General features: G+C 41.4%; 1 protein-coding gene across 3 annotated transcripts in view; it reads left to right on the forward strand.

The window, feature by feature from the left end:
* The window catches only part of MARCHF6 (membrane associated ring-CH-type finger 6), a 78,104-nt gene extending 71,242 nt beyond the window's left edge, over nt 1–6,862 (forward strand). For all 3 annotated transcript variants that reach the window (XM_060092726.1, XM_060092725.1, XM_060092727.1), the window contains exons 25-26: nt 170–305; nt 3,069–6,862. In XM_060092726.1, coding sequence (XP_059948709.1) covers nt 170–305; nt 3,069–3,159 — 227 coding nt within the window. In that variant the 3' untranslated portion in view covers nt 3,160–6,862. The remainder of the gene's footprint in view (nt 1–169; nt 306–3,068) is intronic.
* Nucleotides 6,863–11,161: the final 4,299 nt, after the last annotated feature.

Genomic DNA, 11,161 nt, shown 5'->3' on the forward strand with positions numbered 1-11,161 from the left:
CCTCCTCTAGCTGGGACTGGCTCCAGCTTGACGGCACTCCTTGCCTCCCTCCAGTTCATACAGGGAGAGTTTCAGTTAAGCGCCCCTCCCCTCTTCTTAGGAAAAGGACATACTTTCATTTCACTGTCATCCTTTATACACTTAGAGTTTTTCTTTTTTGGTTTTCCAGGTGTTACTGCAGAAATGCAAAATTTGGTCCACCGGCGGATTTATCCATTTTTACTGATGGTCGTGGTGTTGATGGGAATCTTGTCCTTCCAGGTCCGCCAGTTTAAGCGCCTTTATGAACATATTAAAAATGACAAGTAAGTCTAGACTTCGTTTGTCTAGCTGCTTTTTGTTAAGATGTCTCATTCCTTAATTATTGTGTCTGATGTGATAAATCACAGGAGGGAAAAGTGCTTAGATTCTGGACGTATTTTGAGGTAGAATTGACAGGATTTGCTAACAGATTGGATGTAGAATGTGAAAAAGGGGGTTATCAGGACTTGGTTGGGTCAAGCAACTGGAAATATGGAGTTGTCGTTTACAGAGATGAAAAGACTGGGAGAAACCGGTTTGGGGAGGAAGAGTTTTTAATGTCCATTTGAAATAATTTTCAGTCTGTTTTCAAATGTTTTGGTCTGACAGTATATTAAATAGTTTTAGATAAAAATAAGAAGCCTGCTTTAGTCATTAGCAGTGCCTGCCTAAGCCCTTCTTGCAGCCAAGGGCCATTGGGTTACTCTGACCATTGCTGAGAGAAGCTGTGAGGTTACTGCAGAAGCGTTGTGGCGCCCTCTGTTTTGAGGAAACTCTGCGACCTGACCTCTGAGAAATTGAGAACAGCCAAGGAAAACACCTTCTGGGGTAGCAGCCATTTGACCCTCCATGTCCTAATGGAAGGCTGAGGCCTCTTCTGCTTTAATGGCGCCTCACAGAGGAAGTAAGTTTGTAACTACCCATCCTGGTTTGCCCGGGAGAGTCCCAGTTTACACAGGCTGCCGGCGTGTCATTACTAACAGCGCCCCCTTTTACTCGTGAGTGCCGGCTTTGGGTGACAGACGATACGGTCACCTCGTTGACTCTGAGGGCTCTTTGAGAGTCATATGTTTAAGAATGAAATTTAGAGAGAGTTCAGGGCTTCTCCAAAGCACTTACTGATGGTAATAAACACTGGAACGCTCAGGCAGGCAGAGTGTTAACTTCTGTCAACCACGAAAGAATGGGGAGGGGCTTTCAGCGATGAAAGCCGGTTTTCCTCACTTCGGCACCGCGCACAAGAGACGCACCCTCGGGAGCTGCCTGCAGCCCAGGGCACGCTATTACCTTTCCCCACCGTTGCTTCGTGCAGAAAACCGTTGAACTCGGGCTTGACAGAGGGCATGTCTTGTTCACCATTATACATCCACAGAGTACCTGCCACAGGGCTTGATCCCGAGGAGGTGCCAAGTGTGCGTGTGTGCGTGTGCGCTGGGGGCACGAGAGGCTGCTGGGGTAGTAGAACTGGCTGTGGGGTCAGAGTCTCGTTTCCTGCCCCTGAGTTACTTTTCGGTCTGGGGCAAGTGCACCTTGCTTTTCTCTCTGTGCTCGCTGTCTTGATGTGGTTTGTCATCACATGTGTGTCAGGCAGTGCCGTGTGTAGTATCATGTCAGATCTTGCTCAGTTGTCATTGTTCAAAGCGTTCACAAATTCCTCACAAGTTGAAAAAACACCGGTTGGTTGGGGGACAGTGGGATAAGAATAAGGGATGATTAACTTCAGGAAGAGAATCGGGAGGACAAAAAGCAAAGGGATGAAACAGCGAGCTCGTGATGAAGAAGTAGGACTGGTGGAATGTTGTAAAAAGTGAAATGTTAAACTCCTTGGCGTAAACTGCCAGAGGACCTCATGAGACCTGTATGTCGACAGCAAAGTGATCGATGAAAGTCAGGGTGGAGGAAGTCACGGTGAAAAATAAAAGTTGCCGCACGGAGCCCCCCACACATGCCAGGCCTTTGTTACCGAGGCTTCTGCCTGCTTTCTGTTCCTTACAGCAATCAAAGGACTGTTGTTCTCACTTTATTGAGGAGCAAACTGAGCCTCAGAGACCCCGGCTCCCGGGCAGCCCTGCCACGTGCCGGCCTCACTCTCCTCCGCTTACACAGATGTGTAAAGTCCTGCCGGGCACGTCTTGGTCTGCACTGCCGCCTCCACGTGGGTCCCCGTGCCCGCTGGAAACCATCACCCACACCGCCCCCGCCCCCTGCAGCTTGTTGGCATCAGCGTTGTCACCCACTGTTCTCCCGGGTCAGCCTCCGGGCCCTTCCCCCACGGTCCGTGCAGCCCATCACCGCCGCTCCCCCCAGCTCCTGCTGGCATCATGGGGACGCCAGGTCCTGGTGGAGGGCCTCCAGCCCTGTCATCCCGTCCACAGGCACTTCTGTCTCCGTCTCTGCGGTCCTGCTCCCTTTGCCGTCACCTCTCCTAGGTTAGGAGCACTTGATACTCTTCCTTGGACCGTAACCTCCTCCCTCCCGTCAGTCACCTGCGTACAGTCACTTCTGTGCCATCTTCCTTCGACCTCCTTGAAATCTTTGTCCTTTGATTTCTCGTTTTCTTTATAACTAGAGCTTTTCAGGTTTTACTCTCCTCCCTACCCAGCTTTCTGATGATCATATTTCCAGTCCATTTCTTCAGATCTGTCCACTTACCTGTTTTGTAAGATATGATCCATAACAGATAAATCCCCTGAATAAGTTTACTCTACCGTACTTACCCCTGGCCTCCAAGAGTCAGTTTATGAGGGCCGCTCACCTATGGACCAGAGCCTGTACTCCGCTGCACAGCATCTGAGGCCTTCTGACCTGTGCTGCTCTCATGTCTTCCCATAAATCCATACCTTTGCTATGAGATGCCTGCTTTTGTGCTCTTTGCCAGTATTCATTCTAGACTCCCCTTCTACCTACCTAACTATTGAAGGGTTTTAAGTGGGAGTGAAGTGATCTGACTTACGTTTTAGAAAATGTATCACTGGCTGCTCTAACAAAGAATGTTTTAGTAAGTAAGATCACATAAGAGAGTAACCACCCTGTTTTTAACAACCTAGGTACCTTGTGGGCCAACGCCTCGTGAACTATGAACGGAAATCTGGCAAACAAGGCACATCTCCGCCACCTCCACAGTCGTCCCAAGAATAAAGTGGTTGTCTCAACTACCTTGACCTTCCCCTGCCTTTACGTGTCCTTTTTTGTGGACTTCTCTCTTTGGAGATTTTCCCCAGTGATCTCTCAGCGTTGTTTTTTAAGTTAAGGGTATGTGACTTGGGTTTTCAGCATTCAGCAAGCAGCAGTGCGAGGCTCTGCTGCCCTGCCTGCATCTCCTGACATCGTTGCTGTCTGAGGTCTGTATATGTGTAAATAGAAGTTCCTGGATACCCTAAAACCTTGGATTAAACAGAATGTGCATTGTACATCTTTAAACAAAATGTATATTAATTTATTAAATCTAGTTGTCACTTTATTTTGGACCTGCTGTGATCTTGACAGGAAATGTGCCACAGAGCCATAGTGCAGATGCAAGACTTTTTAATGACGTCTTTTGGAATGCAACGTCCCGGTGTTCCTAGCAGTTCTTATTGAGTGAACTGTACATTCTGTCTTGGCTGTTCAGACCTTACCAAGAACGTAAAAGGAAACAAGTAGAAATCAACAGTGGAGTGTCTGTGGTAAGAAAACATGAACTTGTGCTTCACTGTCAATCGTTTTTGGAAGTTATTTTGTATAACACCAAAGCTGTTGTACATTTTCTACTGCCTGATTTTTTTTCATATGTCTGTGTTTGTAATATTGTATAGTATCTTGTGCTAGGTGAGGAGATTATTTTTAATTTTGATAACTTAATATTCCTAGTGGTCAGCATTGGGAGTTGGGTTTTTGTGCTTGTTAGGGGCATGTCTGTACTTAGAGAAAAGAAAAAGTCCGAAAGAAGATTTTTCCTTAGATCCTCCAGCCCCCTCTTCCCACACACAGCTGTCATTTCGTCAGCAGTGGCCAAAAGTCATGCAAGATCGTAAATCTTATAGAATAACATCACCAGTGATACTGCATCTTCCTGGAATAAGGACATACTGAAATGTTTGTCAAATGTAGATGGGGTTTGTGGTCTTAGATTGACAGCATTAGAGAAGACGGGTTAGAACCCCTGGTCCTGCTGGTTAGTGCATCATTGGGTGAGGATTAGGGGCAGTGCATTTCTCCAAAGTTTCCAAAGCTTTTTGTTTACAGAATAAAACTATAAATAAAACCAACTTGATTTCATTTGACCAGAAGGAAGCTGGCTGAGCTGGCCTTTTAACATAGGAGTACAGAATGTATTTCATTGGAAACGTGCTGTAAAATCTCAGAAAGCAGAACACTTAGAAACTTGGTTTTCCTTTATAACCAAAGCTTCAAGTTAGAAGTTTAGAGAAATAGAATGGTTGGGCACGTGATCCACGTTTTTAATGGTGATGGTATATTGTAAGGGTAGTGTTTGTTTTTGAATGATAACTTAGTTCTCAGAGAAAATGGACAGCATAGATCTTAAGAAACCATAAAAGAATTTCCATAGAGTATTAAAACCCATAGGCTTAAATCTGAGAATTTTTAAAATATGAGAGTCAGCCAAACATAAGTTATGAAAATCAAAAGCAACACGTTCTGGTTGTTTTATATTTCAACAATTTTTCCTGAAGTGGTAAGTGATTACTTTAAAACATCAGTATCAAAAAAAAAAAAAAAGCTCGACATAGGATTCAGTGTTACAGTTTTTGGCACTTTGTAGTAGCCCTTTCTCATATTTGAAATAAGGTCTGTGCTAGCCCTACCTTTACTTAGAAATTTAGTCCTACTGTAAAAATTAGGAGCATTTTAAACATAATGCCACCTGTCATGGTGTATGTCTATATCAGTTCTCTTTGGGAGAAAAATATTATCAAATTGGGCATATAACTTGATTGTGTTAATTTAAGTTTCTTTTTTAATTTTTCAGAGAATTTGTAGATCTTGATATAAAGTTATTGGAACACACTTACCTGTTTTACCAGAAAGAGATCTAGGCAGATATCACAAAAGATTAAAAATTGTTATTCTACAAAATTTTAAGTGAATCTTACAGATATTTTGTAAGAAAATAAAAAACCCAAAAAACAACATATAATATACATATATATGTGTGTGTGTATATATATATATATATATATATATATATATATATATGAATGGCCAAAAAGTTGCCCTCCATTTCACTGGCAGATAACTTTATCTTGTCTTACTTAAGGATTTCCCCTGGTTTTTCAGTTGTGCTTTGTCCTGTTTTTTTCAATAAGGTGAATACTTTCATAAGGAAAGCATTTGCTGGCATACTATTTACTTGGGTAGCATCAAGATTTTATGATTAACCAACGGTCTTATAAATATTTAAAACTTCTAGTTCAGAAGGTACTGGTATTGCTGCCCTTCTTCAGGTAGAATTAAAAAAAAATAATAGTGTAGTTTTGCTTCATTTTACATTGGGCTAAGACTGTCTTCAAGGAATTTAATTAGGAAAGAAGACCTTTTTGCTTTATTTTTACTATTTATAAATTGAAGACAAATCAACATTTGGGGTTAGTTTTACATGACCAGTTATCAAATGGTCATAGTATGAAGTATGCAGTTGTTCATTATTAGCAAATTCTGTTTGATTTTTAAACGATTAAGTACTAACAGTTGAGATGAAAACTGAAGAAAAATGCCAATGTGAAGTTTGTGTATAGCTAGCCTTAAAAAAGCTCCATGTTTTTAGGTGGTTTTTTTTTCCTGTTCTCTGGAGAAACAGTGGAGATTGGACATCTCAATTCCAGATGTAAATGAAAAGTAATTTTTATTTCAACATTTAATATAACTGTTATTACTGTGGATTCTTGTCTTGTGTTTTTTCTTTCCCTTATTCAAGTAATAGAGAAGAACTTTTTCTCAAATGATTTGATCTTAGATGATATGTCCTTTCTGTATTGGCAAAATGCTACTATTAAAGTGTAATTCTTGAATTTAGGTTGAATTGATGACTTTTTAAAACAACAGTGAAGCACTGGACATTTCTACATTGTATTGCGTTTGCACACACACACACACACACACACACACACACACACACACACACTCCGAAGAATGTTGCAGCAGTATAAGAACACTGGCACTTTTTTAAATGTTGCAAGTGAGCTACTTACTCTCATTTTCAGGATTGAGTATTTTAAGCTCTCTACTTACTGTGATAAGTTTTTTATATAGTAAAATTAAATGATTATGTTTAAAATACTCCTTTAGAATGTTACCTATTCAGTTGCCATCAAGAAGAAACCAAATGTCTTACCACAAAGGTATTACTGGAAGCCTCACTTGTGGAGATTCTCTAACTTCCTTGTATTTACTTAATTAACATGCCCCTCAATCAGATGTTTTCCTTTCAGTCCATTACTGCCCTGTGTCATTTTTTTAATCTTATTAAAACAGCCATCACAAGTAAGGGCTTCTTTCAGGTAATCCCCAACAATATCTTTGGCATTTAATACAACATAAAGATAAGACAGGATACATCTGTTTTCATTCCCATCTATTTTGTATGAGTGCCTCATTTTGTAGTCATGAAATTAATATAGTACCTTAAATGAAAATGTAATGACCATAAGGCCTAGAAATGACTGTTGTAGAAGCTCAATGAATAGCACATTTACTTAGTTGGGATGTTAGTTTTCTATGAAATACCTTAGATACCCAGACCAACTTTATGTGTATATATTCTAAAGTGCTCCCTTTTTTATGTGGTTGTTTGTTGCCTTCTGAGTTGAGAGAAAAATTGAATAAAAACGTTAGTTGTAGCCTAGTTTTTTTGGTTTGTTTATTTTTGCTTTGTTGCAAGATTGCTTCAGAATTATGAAATGTGCATTATTAGTTGGCATAGGCAGATAATCCAGATTGTTAAAAGTATAATAATTATGGAAGAGAAAACTCAAGTTACATACGATTATAGCCCCTCCGTTCTAAATAGGAACTTGAAAGTGTAGTTGCAGAAGACGCACCTTCCCCCTCTCTCCCTCCTCTGTGGTTACAGCCCATCCTCACTGGGAAGAGCGAAGCCCTTCTTGTGCCACAGGCAGGATGCCACCCAGCTCTGCACCTCCACTGCAAGATCTGAGCGTAAAGTTTCCCCAGGTTGTCTTTTAGGTGGAGATCTGGATAGAGTAAAAGTCCACTTCACATACTCATCATATGTATCAGAGAAAAAGGAAAGGATTGCTTGAGGTTTTTAAAGTGCCCTTTGTGAAGAGATCCTTCTGTTTCTAATTTTTGTTTCTAGGTTCAAAACTTTTTCTATGATTTTTTAAAAATCAAGTGCATTTTTATTTATTTCAAATGCAGTGGTGGTAGGTGAAATGCTATTTGATCCATAGGGCACGTGTAATCTGTGAAGTTGAACTTTATAGCAAAGGAAATTGTACAGTGAAATCTCGGAAAGTGGCCACAAATTCCCTCCTCCCACCGTGCAGTCTGCACCCGCTCTTGTTGCGAACAGAGACAACATCACGAGTGAAATGAGGGTCTGAGGAGGTGAATTACCCCCAGCCCCACCCTCATTTTTTTTGGTGTCTCTTTTGTTTCCAGCACTGTACTTAGTACTGTAGTAGAATGAGGTATGGGGTCTGCCTTCAAGGAGCCCAGTTAGAATGGAAAAGAACAAAAAAATGAGCAAAAGTTTCCATTGTAGGTATGAGTAAAATGCCACAAGGAACACAGAGAAAGGACCCACCTTGGGTGAGTCTGTGATGACCTGGTGGTGCTCAAGTCCTGTTTTGTGTATACAGGCACCCCTCCCACACACCCACACCACAGTTCCTCTTTCACCCTCTTGCAGTCTACTTCTGCTCAGTCCCACATGGCACTACAACTGTCTGTATGTCAACAGCAGTAACCCACTTTACATTGTCTAATCATCTTTTTGAAATTTCTTCCTTTAGATATGTAACAGTGCCATGTCTTTCTGCTTCTCCATGTTTGTTCAGTAACTTTTCTTTAGGACAAGAAGCTTCATACCTGAGAACCCCACTCATTCCCTCCTTTCTTTGCTTAAATGGAGCAATCCCTTCTGCTAGCTGCACAAATCCAAAGGTGGTGTGATGGAGCAGAATAGTCCAGAAATAGACCTACACGTGTACAGAGAGCTGCTTTTTGACAAAGGTGCAAAAGTCAGACAAATAGTGCTGGGGTAACTGGACGTCCAGATACAAGATTAAAAACTGATCCGTATCTCAACAGTTGTAAAAATTAACTCATGGATTACAGTCCTAAATGTTAAAACCCCAAACTATATAACTTCTAGAAGAAGACCAGGGGGAACATATTCAACCTTGGGTTATAACCCCAAAAGCACAATCCATAGAAGAAAAATTTGATGAATTGGGCTTTATCAAAATTGAGACTGTCTGCTCTTTGAAATACAATGAGATACAATGAAATACGATGTTTAGAGAAGCCACGGAGTGGCAGAAAATATTTACAAAACATTTCTGATAAAATGCATTCGGAATAAAGAAGTCTCTAAACTCAGTAGTAAGAAAACCTATTTGCCCATTTTAAAAATGGGCAAAATATTTAACACACTTCACTGAAGAGGATATGGAGATACATATATATATGGCAAATTACATGAGAAGATGTTCAACACAGTTAGCCATAAGTAAAATGCAAATTAAAACCACAATGAGATACCCGTTCATACCCGTTAGAATGGCTAACACTAAAAATACCGTACCACGTGGTGTGAGGACGTGGAGGAGCTGGAACTCGCATACCCCGCTGGAGGGAATGTAAAATGGTACAACTACTTTGGGAAATAGCTGGGCAGCTCGTAAAAGGTTAAAACCTGTTTACTTACCACTCCTAGTTCTTCACCGAAAGAAAATGTGTACGTCCGTATGAAGACTTAAACACATGTGTGTTCATAGTAGCTTTATTTGTACTAACCCAAAGCTGGAAACAATCCTCGTGCCCATCAACTGATGAATGGATAAATGATTATCCATATAATGAGATACTGCTTAGCAACAGAAAGCAATTCACTATCTGTATATACAGCTTGGACAAATCTCCAAATGGTGATGCTCAGTGGAAGTAGACTCAAAGCGTACTGTGTGCTTTTCATGTATGTAGAATTCTAGAAAATACAGAGTAACCTACAGCAATCTAGAAAGCAGATCAGTGCGGTAGGGGTCGGCAAGGAGGGACGTGGGGGGATTCCTCAGGCATGTGAAGAGACGGGGCAGAGAGGACGCATGTGTGTGACGGATGTGTTCACTACCTTGATGGAGTTCTGGTTTGACATGTCAGGGTGTACCCAACTGTACAGTTTAAATTTGTGCAATTTACTGAATGTTAATTACACCTCAATTTTAAAAAGTATTGTATGTTCATACATTGTCTTTAACTGACCATTTCACACCTTCTCTTCCTCAAAGTGCCACCTTCTCCACCTTGCTGACTTTGGGCTGATGATTTTTATTCCTGTTTCACTTAGAAGATAGAAGCAGTCGGAACAGAACTTTTCACAAGTCCACACCCTCTGCCCAGCAGCCCCTGTGTTTACTGTGCTCCAGGCAGCCTCCCCTGTTCCACAACAGGTCAAACCTCAGGGCCTTTGCATTTGCTGTTTGCCATGCCTTAATATTCTTCCTCCAAGCTCTCCCCAATCTCCTCGTTTCTATACTAAAATGTCTTTTTTAGGGAGGCCTATCTGAAATTGTAGCTACTTCGGCATTCCTGTCTCTTGCTATATTTTTCTCTTTCATATTAACGTACTGTACAGTTTACCTATCTTGTTTATAATTGCATGGTTTTCCCTCACTTGAATGTAAGCTCCAGAGATTGAAAAAAAAAAAAAAAACTATTTGGGGATTACTACTGTATTCCAGGACAGTCCTGGGACATATTGGGCGTTCTATAAATATTGTTGGGTAAGTAAATAAATGAATGAATCAGAATCAAAATAATGTATATATGGTTAAAATAAAACCCGAAAGCCATCCTCCAGAGGTGAGGTAGCTTGGTGTTTGCTTCCAGACTGCTCTGCATAAGCATTCGTTCACTGATGCTCTTATCAACACGGGTGGTACGTGCCCAGGACTGCTCTGCAGGGGGCTTCTTTCACTTTATATTTCTGAGCTTTTTTTTTTTTTTTTTTTTTTTTTGCTGTACGCGGGCCTCTCACTGTTGTGGCCTCTCCCGTTGCGGAGCACAGGCTCCGGATGCACAGGCTCAGCGGCCATGGCTTACGGGCCTAGCCGCTCTGTGGCATGTGGTATCTTCCCGGACCGGGGTACGAACCCGTGTCTCCTGCATCAGCAGGCGGACTCTTAACCACTGCGCCACCAGGGAAGCCCCTGAGTATCTTTTTGTGTCAGTACATAAGTAGCTATCCCATTTAAAACTTTTAGCTGTATTGTATTCCATTGTGTGGATAAGATTATGATTTAAGTTTTCTGAAAGGCAATTGGTTAACCCATTTTATTACATGCTATAGTAAACATTTTGTCCATATTACTTTACTAGTATTTCTGTAGGATAAATTCCTAGAAGACTGCTAAATCATCAAACATATTTAAAGTGCCAAATTGCCCCCAAATGTAATAATGAACACTCATCAGTGTATGAGATTCCTCGTTTTCCCATATCGTCATCAACATTAAATAGTGCCTATTTTCAGTTTTGCTAATGCTGTTAATTTGGAAACGTGTGTGTCATTTGGTAGGTAAGTTGCCCAGTAGAGAAGTTGTGTTTGGGGCTTGATACTTCTAGGGAAGGAAGGAGGGCTTGTCACTGGCCCCTCCTGGAGACAGCTCATTCTAGTTCTTCACCTTCGTGTCGAGAGGTGAGCAAGGCGAGGTGGGTCTCAGGGCCTGTTTCATTCAGTGTGGGTGTTAAGGGCAGCTGCAGCAGCCAGCCAGGAGACCCCTAAACTAGATAGGATTCACACCTTGTACGCTGCGCTGGTCAGCATCCACCAGAATGGAACAGTTTCTCCTACCCTTGGACCCAAAACTATTGTATCGGAAAAGGTAGCTTATTTTCTCCTAGACCCGATTAGATTGGCTCAACCGTCCTATCTTAGGAAAACAAGTTAAATAGAATC

This window comes from Mesoplodon densirostris, chromosome 3 (assembly GCF_025265405.1).
Source record: "Mesoplodon densirostris isolate mMesDen1 chromosome 3, mMesDen1 primary haplotype, whole genome shotgun sequence".
In the NCBI taxonomy this organism is placed as follows: domain Eukaryota; kingdom Metazoa; phylum Chordata; class Mammalia; order Artiodactyla; family Ziphiidae; genus Mesoplodon; species Mesoplodon densirostris.